The sequence below is a fragment of the Myxine glutinosa genome, chromosome 10, assembly GCF_964187855.1.
Source record: "Myxine glutinosa chromosome 10, kmMyxGlut1.1, whole genome shotgun sequence".
Lineage (NCBI taxonomy): Eukaryota > Metazoa > Chordata > Myxini > Myxiniformes > Myxinidae > Myxine > Myxine glutinosa.
Window position 1 is genome coordinate 16316517 of NC_136270.1, and position 17021 is coordinate 16333537.

General features: G+C 42.1%; 1 protein-coding gene across 3 annotated transcripts in view; it reads left to right on the top strand.

Moving 5' to 3' along the window:
* Positions 1-17021, top strand: part of TNFAIP8 (TNF alpha induced protein 8) — a 46152-nt gene that overhangs the window by 10808 nt on the left and 18323 nt on the right. The window contains exon 1 of one of the 3 annotated variants that reach the window (XM_068126937.2): positions 2357-2425. The exons of the other annotated variants lie outside the window; for them this stretch is intronic. Within the exon in view, the coding sequence (XP_067983038.1) occupies positions 2416-2425 (10 nt within the window). The 5' untranslated portion in view covers positions 2357-2415. Of the gene's footprint in view, positions 1-2356; positions 2426-17021 lie in introns of those variants that run through there. 3 annotated transcript variants of the gene reach the window in all.

Sequence of the window (17021 nt, forward strand, 5' to 3'; positions counted from 1 at the left end):
GGTGTGTCAAGGAAGTACTTTGCAAGACGAAGGATGCCCAGTCAGTGACTGGCTTTGAGTGCATGGTAAATGGTCATGTGGTAAATTGTATGACATGTGGTCTGCAACTCCACCGTTTCTGCATGAAGGCTTCTTCAGCAGATAAACTGGTGATTCGGAGTTTAAGAAAAAGCCCTTTGAACCAGCCCTTGAAGACGAATGTCATCATGATCCCTGGGGTCCTTTACGGGTCCTAAAACTACACGGCTTTACCACCAAAGATAGACTAAAGTTGAGTAGTAGGGGGGAAATGGACCTCGGTGGTATAGAGATGGGATAGATAAAAGAGGAATGTCATGGATATACCACTAATGGAAAATATGACTTCATGGGAGATGCGTCAGGAAAAGGAACCATAAATTTGCGAGAGATCTGAACGATTCCTTCAGCTTATCAAGTGCTTGATCAATGGCGATCACGATCATCGGCCGAGCGACGTTGATCATCGAGGTTTAGACCACTCGATCCCAGAACCCCTCTGAACGACATGTCCATGCCCTTGGTTGTGTCCAAAGGTTATTCAATCAGGCAGAGTGAGACAGAGAGATAAATGCAGAAAGAATGTAGTGGATTTACCACTTATAGAAAGGACAGCTCGAGTGATTGAGGATAAAAGGAAAGAACGAAGCCATGTTGCCCAAACCAAAGTCAGCAGCTGGGAGAATAGTTATATTGGAGACTTTTGTCCCTCTCACTCGGTATTTGGCAGAGCTCCAACATCCTCTCTTTTCTCTTCTCTTTTCAACCAAATTTGCACAATTTGCAATATTTGGCAAGAGGCTATGCGTATTTGAAAAGGGTGCGTTTGGGGGATTGAGGTCGAGGGAAAGGAAGAATCCATCTTTGCACACTCTGTACTTCAGCAACAATATCAACAAACCTCTGTCCAAACATCAGGCACCTGCTTCGTGCATTGTTGTGTATCGTGCACTCGAGTGGCTATTTCTTTGTTAACGATGTGGTGTACCACAAAACCACGCCACACTTTGCATAATGAACGCTTACGAGAAAGACCACTCGCCTCTGAGGTTGTGGTCACTCGCCTTCGGGTCAAATCCCGACCTGGCTGTGAACTGTCATCCTGGTGTTTCACATGCGTTAATGCGTGCGTGCCGTGTGTGCCATCCTGGTGTTTCACATGCGTTAATGCGTGCGTGCCGTGTGTGCCATACTGGTGTTTCACATGCGTTAATGCGTGTGTGCCGTGTGTGCCATCCTGGTGTTTCACATACATTAATGCGTGTGTGCCGTGTGTGCCATCCTGGTGTTTCACATGCGTTAATGCGTGTGTGCCATCCTGGTGTTTCACATACATTAATGCGTGTGTGCCGTGTGTGCCATCCTGGTGTTTCACATGCATTAATGCGTGCGTGCCGTGTGTGCCATCCTGGTGTTTCCAACATTTCATGTGGTGGACGTTAAGTATCCCACGGTGTCCTTCACGAAGAGGAGATGAGTAGACTATGGCACCCTGAACAAATCCCAAAAGCACAGTGGGTGCAGCAATGACAAGGTACCTCTGAATTACCTCTGAGTTATCCTGGTGATTGTGCAACGAGCGGGTCGAATTCCAAATCTAACCAGTCCAACATACGTTCGTTAACAAGAAGTATAGATCATTATGGAAAACCGAGTTGTATATCGATTTGTTGGGATAACTGCATTGGAATCTGGTTCTAAGCACATTTTCGTTCGAGAGTCGTCGACTCTGCGGAACCGCATCCCTCGCTCCCAAATCGTGCAGCATTTTGGTGGCGGTCACGCTTGCTGCCATTTCCTCAAATATTTGTCCTCATGGCGGGCAGGTTTCCTGCTAATTACTGTGAAATTCGTTTGTCTGCGATGAGCACCGTGTGGTACGGGGGATTTTTCAGTGAACCCGACGGCCTTCGGGTTGATGGTCTCCAGGCGCAATTCAAGCAGGTGGGCGAGCTGAGAAATTTGCTGGGAAGGCCGCAATTTCCCTTGTGCTTCAACTTTACGCCTCCCGCACAATATTTATCAAAATCTCATCGTTGATCCGTATCGTTTTGCTTTGTGTAGTCATGTGTTGTTGCAATGTGCATGTTTTGGGCTTTATTTCCATGTTCCTTCAATGATTTGAATTCAGTGGCAGTTTTTGTTTGTTTTTCCTGCTTGTATGTTTACTCAAGGCAATATTTTTTCATTTATCATTTACTGTTAACCTTTGTTTGTTGGTGCCAGGGCTAACTGCACACATGCACACGCCGAGGGCAGACTACGTCAACTTGTAGGAAAGGAAGAGGAGGGGGTTGTGTTTGATGTCACATTTACCTTTGTTAGGCGTGACTGTGTATTGTTTTTGAACGTCGTTGTAAATGTGATGCGGGGAAGGCGTCAAGCAGGCTGTTGAAGATGGCAGACCGTAAGTTGTCCGAGTGCAGTAAGAATGGTGACCAATTTGCAAATGTGATCGGCACTGGATGGGACCGAATGTGATTGATTTCGTCCCGAATGTGTTTAAATGTCTTGTAAGTTGCTCTTGTACGTATGACCACACTGAGCTGATTTCGACGTCGTATCAATGAAAATATGACCTGGTTACCTCTGCCACCAAAGGTGGACGGAGGTTGTTTTCACCCCCGTCTGTCTGTCTGTTTGTCTGTTTGCCCGTTTGTGAACAAAATATGTCGAAAGGTTATGGACGGATTCGGACGAAATTTGGCAGAGATCTAGCGTATATGACAAGGACGAAATGATTAGATGTTGGTGAAGATCTGGATTCGAATCCGACTCGTATAATTTTTAAAGTGATTCTTCACCTTTGTGAGATCGGGCCAAAAACGATACATAGCAGCGTATCTCAAAAAGTTGTGGACGGATTTGGACGAAACGTGGTGGACAGGTTGTGTGTGTGACGAGGAAGAACCGAATCGTTTTTTGTGAAGGTCCGATTATGGATTCGGATATGAGAATTATTTAATCATATAAGTGTTTCTTCACCATTGGGAGATCGGGCCAAAAACGATACATAGCAGGATATCTCAAAAAGTTATGGATGGATTTGGACGAAACTTGTTGGATAGGTTGTGTGTGTGACGAGGAAGAATCGATTCAATTTTGTTGAAGATCCGGATCCAGATCCAGCTCGTAGAATTTTTTAAGTGATTCTTCACCATTGAGTGATATGGCCAACCAGGGAGTTCTACCGACTCCTATCTGGCCTTACACCACCTGCTCTGTCTGTACTCTGTCCCCCAAATATTCCTGCAGAACGCACAAGATCTGTCAGCAACCCTCTTCTGGTGAAACTGCCAAAATCAAGACTCTCTGTTCACCTTCACTCTTTCATTCCTCTTTTTTCCCGCCTTTGGAACAAACTCCCCCACTCTCTTCAATCGCACTCCTCCCTCCAGGTCTTCAAAACTGCTGTTCACCACCATCTCTTATCTTCCCCCGTCCAAAACCTTGATCTTTTCTACCCCTGTTAATTCACCTCAAACCCACGTCCTTCAAATTCCATTTTCATTCTTGAAAGTCCTTGTAGTGTCCATGTTGTTTATGCTGTGTACCCCATCCTAGACACAGATATGCTCTCGACTGAGTGCTGTTCTAGTTTTCAACTGAGGTTTCCTTATGGTATTTTTAGTTGTTATTATTATTATTATTATTATTCTTTATAGGAGAAGTAACAGTGCGTCAAACATCAAGGGAATGAACAAACTGGAAAAGAGGAAATGGAGGAGGGGAGGTAATGCTGAAACTCACGAGTTAGATTAATGGGGGTAATAGATGTCATGAGTTATATTTGGGGATGACAAGAGATGGTGGTATACTGCTTGCTTGAAGTTCTGGAGGGAAGAGTGAGACAGAAAGGTGGTTCCATAGCCTGGAGAAGCGTGGAATAAAAATAATAATTTGTGACCCAATTCCCAATCCTGGACATTCAAGCATGAAGAGATCTTTCCCGACGACATCCCAATTCCATATGTCTGAGTGTGGGCGATTTTTATTTTTTTGAATTACGATTTGGATAAACGGTTATTATTTTGCGGACGGTGAGTGTGGTATCTTCAGCGTTCCAAAGAGAAAGAATAAAATTACAGGATCTTCTTTTTCCCTGAATCAGCAGACGTTTCACCTACGTAATGAGGATTCGAGGAATGACAACGCACGTACACCTATTCCACAATTTATGCGTTATGCGTTATGCGTTACGCGTGATTATGCGTTGCAGGTTTGTTTATCACGAGGAGGCTCATAAATCGAAGGAGCTTCAGCGAATATTCTTGTCCAACTGGACGATGCAGATGTTGGGTGTTAACGCTGCTCCCTTCGATGAACGGTTAATGCCCGAAACGTCACCTTCTCCCTGCTTCCACGGCGATTACCACATCTGATCAGCGTCATGTTGATTTCATCCATCGTTCTACCTGTCCGCCAACGCAAATCAACACGAGCTTTCACCGACAAGGCTCGTTCTTCATTTTTGACTAGTCAGGCCTGAAGTTGTATCCACCCTACTAGAACTCTTGAGGCGAGCACGCTCACTCCGAGTTATTCTGCCAGTTCCAGTGATGACGCTGTGAATTGCCAAGAGTCACAGCTGAGACTGTATACTAATACAACATCGGTAATGTACAAGTTACCTACAACATCCACAGTTACCGAAGGTAATGTACAAGATTCATATACAAGTTACAGGCTCTTTCATGATCCTTAGATATGAGGAAATTATACTAGGCCTCCTGTTCCACACTTGTATTTCCTTGTTTTGTACGAGGAAATTTCAAGATAATTTGCAAATCAAATAAAGCCGTATTGCATTTGCAGGTGACTCATTGGAATATGAATGGCACAGGTTAATTTTTTGTCCCCCGTCGCACCGCGGAGCGAAAGGGGGACTATGGTTTTCCCCTCCGTCTGTGTGTGCGTGCGTGCGTAAGTGAAGGACCGAATTCTAATTTGGTGTGTGGGTGCAACTAGGCATATGGAAGAACCCTATTGAAAACTAGGTCGCCACGCCAAAATCCAAGATGGCCACCGCCATATATGTCTGACGCCATGTATGTCTGAACCTTGTGAGCGGAATATCTTGAAAAATAAGCGAAGTACAAACTTCTAATCTGGTGTGTGGGTGTATCTCGGCATAATGAAGAACGCTATTGAAAATTGGGTTGCCACGTCAAAATCCAAGATGGCCGCCGCCATGTATGTCTGAACCTTGTGAGCGGAATATCTTGAAAAATAAGCGAAGTACCAACTTCTAATCTGGTGTGTGGGTGTATCTAGGCATAAGGAAGAACGCTATTGAAAATTGGGTCGCCACGTCAAAATCCAAGATGGCCACCACTATGTATATCTGAACCTTGTGAGCGAAATATCTTGGAAAAATAAGCGAAGTACCCACTTCTAATCTGGTGTGTGGGTGTATCTAGGAATAAGGAAGAACGCTATTGAAAATTGGGTCGCCGCGTCAAAATCCAAGATGGCCGCCTTGCGTCTTCCACTTTGTCAACTCGCATCACTTCACCGATGGGGGACCTAGGCGTAACGCTTGTTTTATTTATTATCCCCGCACCTTTTGAAAAAATTGGGGGGACATTATAATCGGCTCTGTCTGTCTCCATCACACTGTCTCCTCCTAAACGGTTGTGCAGAAATCCACCAAACTCGGTAGTTATGATCACCACATGGCAAAAAGGTGCGAAAGCAGTATCATTTTTGGCCTCGCCTCCTGAGATGGGGTCAAGAGGTCAAATATCAAAAAATGCCATTACGGGCACATGTATACACATTTTTGGATGAAACTTTGTATATGTCATCAACTTTGTGGGATGCATGGAATATGTAACGATATTTTGGATTTGACCCTGAGTTCATGCCCCATGGCGTGGTGACTTGGGGGTCACAAGGGTCAAAATGGGGAAAAAAAATTCATCTCAAACTTTCATATTAGATCATTCCTGTTGGAACTCTTTGCCATCTTTCAACTTTCCTTTAGGTAGGAAGCGTGGGGCCACCGACTTCCCTCTAGTTTTATATTTTGTGAACCTTCATGATTGAAGAAGATGGCAATGGTTCTTGTCTCCGCAGCAGGAACATTGTTGATTTATGAACTTCCAAAAGCCATTAGATGGTCAACCTTTCACTTTGAAAGCATTTTTTGTTCGAAAAATACATTGGCTCCTCTTCTTTCCAACTATTAACAAATCTGACACTTGCAGACTTTATTCGTCATCGTGTAACACACTTTGAAATGGAAAGAAAAGGACAAGCAATGTTGGCAACACAAACACAAGTAGTTGATCTTTTTTTTCTTTCTTTTTCCATCTCTTTGCTCTTGCAAATCCAAAAGGCCTTTTAGCAGTTGTTGTTTTTTTTGTTTGTTTGTTTTGTTCTTTTCTTTCTCCAAAAAATGTACAACACTTTTGCATAGACTTGTGTGCATGCTGACCTGCGCTGCTGCAGATTGTAAAACCCTGAAGTTTATACCATATTAAAAAAAAAATTTAATCGAATGATTCTGCAGTTTCAACTAAAGTGAAGTTGGCGGCGCGCCATCTCAAATCCCCACACTTCCCACCTAAAGCAAAGTTGGAAGATGACAAAGAATTCCACAGCACCACGAATGATCCAATATCAAATTTTGAGTTAAAAACTTTTGACCCATGTGACCCTAAGTCCCCAAAGCCATGAATGACATGAACCGGGAGTCAAATCCCAAAAAATTGTTATGTATTTCATGCGTCCCACAATGTTGATTGCATATACAAAGTTTCATTTACAAATATTTAAAAATTTGGCCGTAATTGCATTTTCTGTTGTTTGACCTTGGGCTGGTATGGGCTGTTGTTTGATCCTTACCATCTAGCTGGTACTCATTTTGCCTCTCTCGGAAGAATGACAGGCTGAATCGACCCGCCTGGTGTTAATTCAACGACATGATGGGGTCTTGAACTCAAGATCCTAGGATCTGAAGCCAGGTACCTTAACCGTTAAGCCAACCCCAGGCTTAGAGATTAGTTAATGTATGAAATGGTCTCCTTTGAAAGGTAGTGACATCATAAAGAGTGGGCTGGCAGGATGGCCTAGGCCCTAGACTCCTAGAGGTACGCACATTCGCCTAGAAGCCGTCTGGACTGGATTTGAATATCGACCCAGTCATCCCGTGTTTCACAGGTCGGGTGATTAATCAATGTGTGTGCCATCCCACGGACAGACATTAATGGGTCCAATCTGTCAGAATTTGTTAGTTGATGTTTAAGATCCCATGGCCCTGAATAATTTTCTGCTTTGACCCCCGTGACCTTAAGTCCCCACCATTAGGGCATGAACGAGGGGGGGGGGGGGGATAAATCTATAAAATCGTTACATATTTAATGCGACCCCCAATATTGATTGATATACAAAGTTTCATTTAAAAAATGTTTCAAATTTGTCCATAATTGATATTTTTGGGATTTGACCTTTTGATGTTATTACACCCCAGAGCCCCAGGAGGCGGGGCCAAAATTGTCCTGCTCTCTCACCTTCCATGTGATGATCATAACCACCAAGTTTGGTGAATTCCTGCTCAACCATTTGCGAGGAAATAGCGTGACAGACAGACGGACGGATAGACAGCGGAGCTGATTCCAATATCCCCCTGTTTGTTTTTAAAGCATGGGGATAATAACGGCGATTGCAGATGAAGGCATTAGGTAAAACTAGTGAGGTACCCGTGCTATGCATGGGTGGCAGGCCATGGTCCAGGAGCCCAGAAGGTTTATTGAAGTGAAAAGCGCCGGAACGTTTGATCTCATGGGCTGATGGGGTCATCCACCGACATCACAAAAATGCATTGCTGCCGGGTCTGACCCGTGGCTTTCCCCCCGAAATCACTCAATTAGTGACGCCATGACCGAAAAACCTATTTTTCTCAATATCTGGAGAACTATGCATGATAATATCACGAATAAGGTGTCTATACCTATGTTTACATGGTCAATCATTACACTGACACCCGCATTATTGCTAGAAAATGTATAGTTTTCCAGGTAAATGTGTAGCCCACCCGCTCATTAAGCGACGCCATTACGGAACAACGATATATGGAAAATTTGCAAATGTGTAGTTCACGTAATTAACTTGATGTCCTCTTGGCATTACAAGTCTTCTCTATCACTTTCGTCACTCTCATCACTGTCCTCACTCCAAGCATTATCTGACTCTTCCTCATCTACTGCATTATCTTCCACGCCATCCCCGTCATCCTCATGTGGGCCTGTGAGGGACTCTGGAACTGAACTTCCTGGATACCAGTCTGGTTCAAAGCAGTTTTGAGACAACTACCATCCATAGTCTGTCGGACTCACCCCACCAGTTGGATCTGTCTGATCACTTCTCTTCCAGATTCTTGCCGCATAGTGCGCCCTTTTCATATGATTACCAAGTGTCTTGGCACACGGGGGAAGAGAGGCACAGTTTATCTTCTTTATTCTGGCAAGGGGCTCCTTTTCGTCACCACCACCCATTCACATGAATGCCTTGTATCTGGCTTCATTAATGTCAGAGGTTTTGAAGCCATACAGCACGCAGACAAAGGATGTAACAGCTTGGACGTCTACCTCCTCAGCTGTTGGAGATCGCAATGCCATCACATGAGCTGCATCTGACTCCATCCGCTGGAAGGGCTTCACTTTGCCCTTTCTGTAGAAACACGATGTGAAATCACAACCAGTGAAGGCATGAAGGCCGATTAGTGCTTCAGTGATACCAGTCTGTTTCTTCTCAAGAATGGCAGCTAGTTTAGTGACATCAATGTACCTTCGGTGATTGCCAGATCCATGGTCATTTGGGTTCAGGGTCTGGAAAACTGGGAAAATTGGAAAAACAATATAGCCTATTTTACTCCAGGGTGTCGTAGGATTACCCACCCAAAATATCGTTGCGATCGGTTTCAGCCGTTTTTGCGGTACCTTCGAACGCACAGACGGACATTTGGTGAATTATAGTAAGATAACATGTATTGATGGATCCATTGCATACAAAGGTGGCTGCCAGTGTTCTTCTCCGTACTCTTGATCCACATGATAGACACAGCTCAAAAAATGTTTGGGTTTTTGAACTTGTTCTTTGCTTGGAAAGCTCATGCACCACCTGGTCCATCAAGGCCCTTTTATCGATTTTCCAGCCCAATAATGCTTTCAGTCCATTATTACCTTGGTCTGGTAATGTTTACAATATTCCATGTTTGGGACCTTAAAAGCTGTGTTCCACAGAACTGACCTCTTCCTATTTTTTTTACAGGTGACCTCAAAGGATATGATTATGCGAACTGTTTCATCACCGATTATCATGTTGTTTTTTTTCCTGCTCATTCGCTGCACAGTAGATGTGCTTCTTCTCCTGACACGATCTCAGACCGAACTAAAAGGAATATGTCTGGGCGCTCTCACCGAGCAGCTTTTGTGACGTTGACGTATGTCAAGCTCCCAGCTCTGTTTGCCATCCTTTCCACCAATGAGATTGAGAATCGTCTTCGCACATGACTGACTTTCTTCATGCTTGAAAGCAGTGTGTCACCTTTAATGTCCCATGTTCTTCCACTTTCCCCAAGGCAGATTGCGCACCATAAGGTAGTGTTCTGCTTCCGATCCTGTTTCCAGTTGGTGTATATAACCTGACAGCTTTTCTAGATATTCTGCCATTTCACGTCATAATTGATTCCATCTTGTGTTATTACAGTTTAATGCCCTGATGACAAACAAATGGGAAATGTGACATCTGTTTACTGCGTCACTTTGGAAAGATTAACTTTCCATTACATTACGTGATCAGCTCTGGGCTGAGGTCCAACCTTTCGTGTTTGTCTTGTGTTAACATCAGCCGTGGACTGTCCCAAACCATTCACATCTCCAAATCCAGGTTCCAGTTGTTAATTCGTCATCACGCCAAGTCCTCCCTGAATGCCCGGTTGCTCAAGACGTTCAACTACTTTAGAGCTTCTCTTTCTTGATAACACCACTTCGACCTCGAGTTGCGGAATTTGACCTGGTACATTCCAATAGCCAAGACCTCAGGACATCATTGGCTTCTCCCACCTTGAAGCTCATTGGGTCATCCTCAGTTTCGACTTGATGCTCATCACTGGTTACCTCACGCAACAAATGTGCATGGAGGTTATGTTTTTACATCTGTTTGTCGGTCTGTCTGTCTGTGAGCCAGATGTCTCACAAAGTTATGGACTGATTTGAATCTTGACCCAGCTATAAAGTCTTATCCTGGTGTTTCGCAGGGTGAGGCATCAATGTGCACATCATCCATCAGAAGGACGATAGGCCAGAGGACCTGTCTGCCAGCACTAGTCATTGGTGGACGTTAGAGGTCTCACAGTGTTTGTGAAGAGTAGGCAAGTTATCACCGGCACACTGAGCAAATTACCAATTTCTGTCACCTTCGGTCTAATGTCAGGCCTGGCCAGCCGATTTGTGAAAGCCTTGTGCCAAAAATGTTCCCTGGCTGACCCTACACAAAGATGGACAGAATGTGGGCTGTACAAAGAAAAAGTAGTAGTTGTGGATGATAGTTGTTGTCAAATGGCTTTAAACGTATATTTGATCTTGGTATAGTTCTTAAGTGGTTTAATAAATAGACCGAGGTTTTAAGTACACAGGAAAAGTACACTGATCACTGCACTGCTCACCTCCACTCATTCAATCCTCTTTTTTTCTCACCTGTGGATCCAACTTCCACATCCTCTTCAATCTCAACCTTATCTGCAGGTCTTCAATACAGCTGTTCACCACCATTTCAGATCGTCCCCAATCCCAAACCATGATCTCTTCTACCCTCTTTAACTCTCCCCAAGCCCACCTCTTCCCAAGTTCCCACTTTCCGTCCTGTGAGTTTGCCTCTGTATCTATCATCTATCTTGTCCACCTCCTGTGTCCTCTCCTATCTGTCCTCATTCTTCCTCACATCCCTTCTCTTCAAAGTCTCTCTGTTTTGTCCCTCAACCCTGCTGTTGTGTCTTCCCCCCTCTCCTTTTGCGGTCGCTTTCTTCTGTTGCATCCTGAGCCATTCAATGTTCTAGCTTATCCACGAGCCTCAATTCTGGATAAAAAGAAAGGTTCCACTGTTTGATAGCAGTCATGTTCGGTCATAGAGTTTGCCCTTTGTGTTCTGTCTCACTCATCCTCTCTCCTAAGTAAATGGAGGATGAGAAACCTGTCACATTTTAAAAACTACAACAGCACTCGGTGAGCACATACCTCCCTCTGCCAGGCTGAACAGTTTACATTTCGTATCCCACTGATAGGCCAGATCTCCATGCGAACCTGAACCGAAATATAATCGGCTTGTTATTGTCACATACCCAGCTCATTCATAAAGTTTCGGTCGAATCTGTACAATAACTTTTTGAGAGATCGTGCCTTTTGTTGATTTGGCCTCATCACTCAATAGTGAAGAATCACTTTTAATTACAGATGTTGTTTGTTTTTAAGCCTGGTGTTTGTTTTTAAGCCTGGTGTTGGCTTAACGGTTAGGGTGCCGGCTTGGGATCCTAGGATCCTGGGTTCGAATCCCGGTCGATCGCTAAATTAACACCGGGGGTGTTGACTCAGCATGTCATCCTTCCGAGGTTGGCAAATTGAGTACCAGCTTGCTGGGATGAATGATCACGGTGTGTACCCGGATTCAGAATAGGTACACCGTATCCCTGCGCATCGTAAGAGCGTGACCAAGGGTTGGCGTCAGGAAGGGCATCCAGCCATAAAAACATTGCCTCGAACAGGGAACCATGATTGTCATGGGGCCCGCAAGGCTAACCCCCGCTCTAGCGGGGAAATGGCCTTAAAACGATCATTCATTCATTCATATTTCACTCAATGGTGAAGAATCGCTTTTAAAAGTCTGCTATTTGTATCCGGATCTGGATCTTCACCAAAATATAATAAATTAGTCCTTGTCACATAGCCATCCTCCCCAAAATTTTTCGTCTGAATCAGTCCACAACTTTTTGAGATATCCTACTCGCAAACAGGCAAACAACCAAACAATAAGTCGTCAGATATGACGAAAATCGAGAGAATCAATAATTGATTGATTGATTGATTGATTGATTAATTGTGTAATTAAAGTAAATAAATAATAATAATCAAATAATTAATTTCTTATAATCAATTGCCTAATGGCATACTTAAACCACCTCTGTTTCATCCAAATCTGTAGCTTTTTGAAAATAAGTTAATTAATTGATTAATTAATCGAAAAATTAAATAATAAATCATTTAATTGATCAGTTCAAAAATCAAAAATACCCTTTAGAGCCAAATCACTTGGTCACTGACCTGTCCAAATATCAGCTTCCTTGCTCAAAAGTTGCTTGATATATTGTCCAGATGAGAGAGAAAATAAATAAGTACTGAATAAATCGATAATAATTAAGTAATTAATCAATTAATTGATCCAATATGGCTACCAGATCACGTGACTGATGACATCATAAATTTACATTCGCCAATATAATTGTTGTGTAGATCACGCTCAAGAAATTTCAAACTGATTGGACTAAGTGTTGTACTTGTCGAATTATGACGTCATAATTAAGGCACCAATGACGTCATCATTAACAACACTTATTCGCCATGCAGAGTTCTTTACAATGAGCCACGTTTCAATTTTTTATATGGAGAGGTTTCAGATATGTAGAGGTGCAACGTTTTCGTTTTCCAAGATGGCACCCGTACCATGTGACCTATGATGTCATGATTATTATTTTTTAAATTCTACATGAGTAGGCGCTCCTATGGTGAAAATTTCGTGTCCATCGGACTAACATTTGCAGAGAAAAAAAAAATCATACTTTTCGGATCAAGCATTGTTGCCGGTGTGTGCCCCGGTTTAGAATAGGTACACCGCATCCCTGCGCGTCGTAAGAGGCGACTAAAGGATTGGCGTCAGGATTGGCGTCATATAAACATTGCCTCAAAAAGGGAACCATGATTATTGTCATGGGGCCTGCAAGGCTAACCCCCGCTCTAGCAGGGAAAATGGCCTTTAAAAAAGGGAATTTTAAAAATCGGATCAAGCGTTGTACTTGTTGAATTATGACGTCATAATGAAGCTACCGATGGCATCATTATTAACATATCTTATTCCCCATGGGGAGGACTTGACAATGAGCCTTGTTTCAATTTTTTTCCATTGAGTGGTTTCAGAGATATAGAGGTGCAACGTTTTTCCAAGATGGCGTTCGTACCACGTGACCTATGACATCATAATTAGCACTAAAATGATACGGGAGGAGGTGCTCCTATGTTGAAAATTTCATGTAAATTGGACCAACGCTTGCTGAGAAAATGAATTTTAATTCAAACAAATGAGAGAACCTTGACCTTTGACCTATATAGTCCAAAAACATTGACAGCCTCACTTTTGTCCTTCGGAATCCTCTGGAAAAGCTTGTTGAATATAGCTGAAAGCATTCGCGAGTTATCGCATTCACAGACAGACAAACATACAAACGAGACAAGCTGACATATGATGAAAATCTCCGGTTTTCGTCGTAATAAACGGGCGAATACATAACCTCCATCTATATTTGGTGGCGGAGGTAATAAAATGTATAAAACACCTTTCTGTTATTGATGGAATCGATCAAAACGGTGAGCTGTTCACGCACAAAGTATTACCCTCATGACGTGTGTAGGCTAATGCCACAATAATAAGTGTTTTACTCCACAAACTTGGCAATTCTACAGTCAGTCGGCCTGGTAAAGGTTTGAATACCAAGTGACGAATAATTAGAACTAGGATCATAAAGAAATAGGGATTCAATTAAGGATGAACGAACAACCAGGACGACAAAGGCGAATTGAAATTTCAATCGGGACCAAAATGGAAACATAATACAGAGTCGGGACATGTGTCAGCAGCCAGTGGAAATAGTGTGCTTTCCTGGTCAATTTTATCTGGAACATTTCAGTTGTGGAAAGTAAGTTTTCAGTCCAATAATATTTAATGTAAATAAATCCATGCTCAGAATTTTTTTGGCGATGCCATCTTTTTTACATCTGCCACAAAATGTGGACGGCGGTTATGTTTTCACCTCTATTTGTCTGTCTATTTGTTTGTGAGCAGGATATCTAAAAATGTCATGGACGGATTCGGACAAAACTTGGTGGACAAGGACGTGTGTGTGTTCAAAGACCTACAAAATAAGTAGCGATAATAAAATAGACTTGATACAACACCATATAAATCACTCAAAAGCAATAAGACTGTTAGTTATAGATGAACACCATAAATTACCATTCATTCATTGGATCCCAAAAATGCACAAAAACCCTTGTAAGATGAGATTTCACCATCACAAGTAGCGAATGAAGATTGAAACCAATGTCAGGTAGTATTACAGGGGCGATGAAACTAATCTATAAATGCTTAAAACCTACCATGAAAAGGTGATGTTTATTTGGGTATTAAAAAATTCTGGATCATTGATAATTCCAAACCTGTAATTGACAGTATCCATAACATTAATAACTAATAAGAGCAATCAGAGACTGCAGACCCTCGCCAGGACGTGTTTTTAATAGTTTTTAAGGCTTTTGTGTTGAAACAAATATGGCGCCAAACCATGTGACCACATTAACATGTGATTCCCCATGGAGAGTTCTTTACAATGAGCCATGTCTCATTTTTTTTATATGCAGCGATTTCGGAGATATAGAGGTGCAAAGTTTTTCGAGTTTTCCAAGATAGCACCCGTATCACGTGACCTATGATGTCATAATTATCATTCAAAAATGCTACAGGAGGAGGTGCACCTAAGGTGAAAATTTCCTGTCAATTGGACCAACGGTTACAGAGAAAATCGTATTTATTCTGTGCAGACAAACAAAAAAACAGACAGATGAAAAATCACTCTTAGAGCGACACTTGGCAAAAGAGAACAAAGTGGAATGGCACTCAGTCGAGCTTCCTTTTGACCTCACAAATAATTGGTGGTTGAATTCTGTGACGTGATATGCAAATCGTCTTCAAATTTTAAGTTAATCGGATGAAAATTGACAATTTTAGAAATTCCGCCTATGTTGACTTTGTGACCAATGTTGATCTCAAAAATAGTTGGTGGTTGAATTCAGTTAACTGATATGAAAATCTTATTCAAATTTCAAGTCAATCAGATGAAAATTGAGGATTTTAGAGATTTGAAAAGGTTGTTGACCTTTTGGCCCAAGTTGATCTCAAAAATAGTTGGTGGTTGGAATCAGTTCGCTGATATGTAAATCGTATTCAAATTTCAAGTCAATCAGATGAAAATTGAGGATTTTAGAAATTTGAAATTGTTGTTTACCTTTGGCCTTTGTTGACCTTTTGGCCTAAGTTGATCTCAAAAATAGTTGGTGGTTGGAATCAGTTCGCTGATATGTAAATCGTATTCAAATTTCAAGTCAATCGGATGAAAATTGAGGATTTTAGAGATTCGAAAAAAGTTGTTGCCCTTTGGCCTATGTTGACCTTTTGACCTCAAAAATAAATAGGATATTGTCGGACCACAAACTCCACCTTTTGGTGAAGTTTTTGAAGATCGCTTTAAAATTATGACCTGTAGGCAAGTGTAAGTGATTTTTCATTTGTTTGCCTTTCCGCTCACTCATAGAGCGACACTTGGCAAAAGAGAACAAAGTAGAATGGCATTCAGTAGAGAATCCTTTTGACCTCACAAATAATTGGTGGTTGAACTCTGTGACCTGATTTGCAAATAGTCTTCAAATTTTAAGTTAATCGGATGAAAATTGACAATTTTTTTAATTTGGCCTATGTTGATCTCAAAAATAGTTGGTGGTTTAATTCAGTTAGCTGTTATGAAAAGCCCATTCAAATTTCAAGTCATTCGGATGAAAATTGAGGATTTTAGAAATTTGGAAAGGTTGTTGACTTTTGGCCAATGTTGACATTTTGGCCTATGCTGATCTCAAAAATAGTTGGTGGTTGAATTCAGTTCGCTAATATGCAAATCCTATTCAAATTTCATGTCAATCGGATGTGAATTGAGGATTTTCGAAATTTGAAGACAGTGGTTGACCTTTTGCCTATGTTGACCTTTTGGCCCATGTTGATCTCAAAAATAGTTGGTGGTTGAATTCAGTTAGCTGATATGGAAATCTTATTCAAATTTCAAGTCAATCGGATGAAAATTGAGGATTTTAGAAAATCGTAGAAAAATGGTTGACCTTTGGCCTATGTTGACCTTTTGACCTAAAAAATCAATAGGATTCTTTTGGACCATGAACTCTACCGTTTAGTGAAACTTTGTGAAGATCGGTTTAAAATTGTGACCTCTCGGCAAGTATAAGTAAGCGGGCAGACAAACACATAAAGACACACACACAAACCGGAGTGATCAACATACTTGTCAAAAAACTTTTTTTTGCCAAGTACCAAACAAACGGACTCAAATGCAATACCCTCTCTTCTGGCGAGGGTAACAAGGGTAAAGCTAAATGTTTATCAACTTTTTATTTTCCCACATAATCTACCATATGTGTGTGTGTGTGTGTGTGTGTGTGTGTGTGTGTGTGTGTGTGTGTGTGTGTGTGTGTGTGTGTGTGTGTGTGTGTGTGTGTGTGTGTGTGTGTGTCCGTGTCCCGTCAGAAGGGTAGGTTTTAAAGGCTTTGAGTAGTGCTTTTGGTGGGATTTGAGTGGGGAGGGTTTAATGGGCAATCTTTGAACAGGACTGTGTGTCCACCTGTTAAAAGACCTAAAAGACAGGTCTTAAAAGACCCCAAGGACCCTGAAGACCCAACAGACCCCAAGGACCCAAAATACCCGAAGATCCAAAATACCTCAAAGACCCTGAAGACCCAATGGACCCAAAAGACGCAAGGATTCAGAAGACCCACAAGGACTCTGTAGATCCCCAAAATAATCCTGAAGACCCAAAACACCTTGAAGACTGTTAAAGACCATGAAGACCCAAAGACCTTGAAGACTCAAATGACCAAAAAGACCCAATGGACCCCAAACAC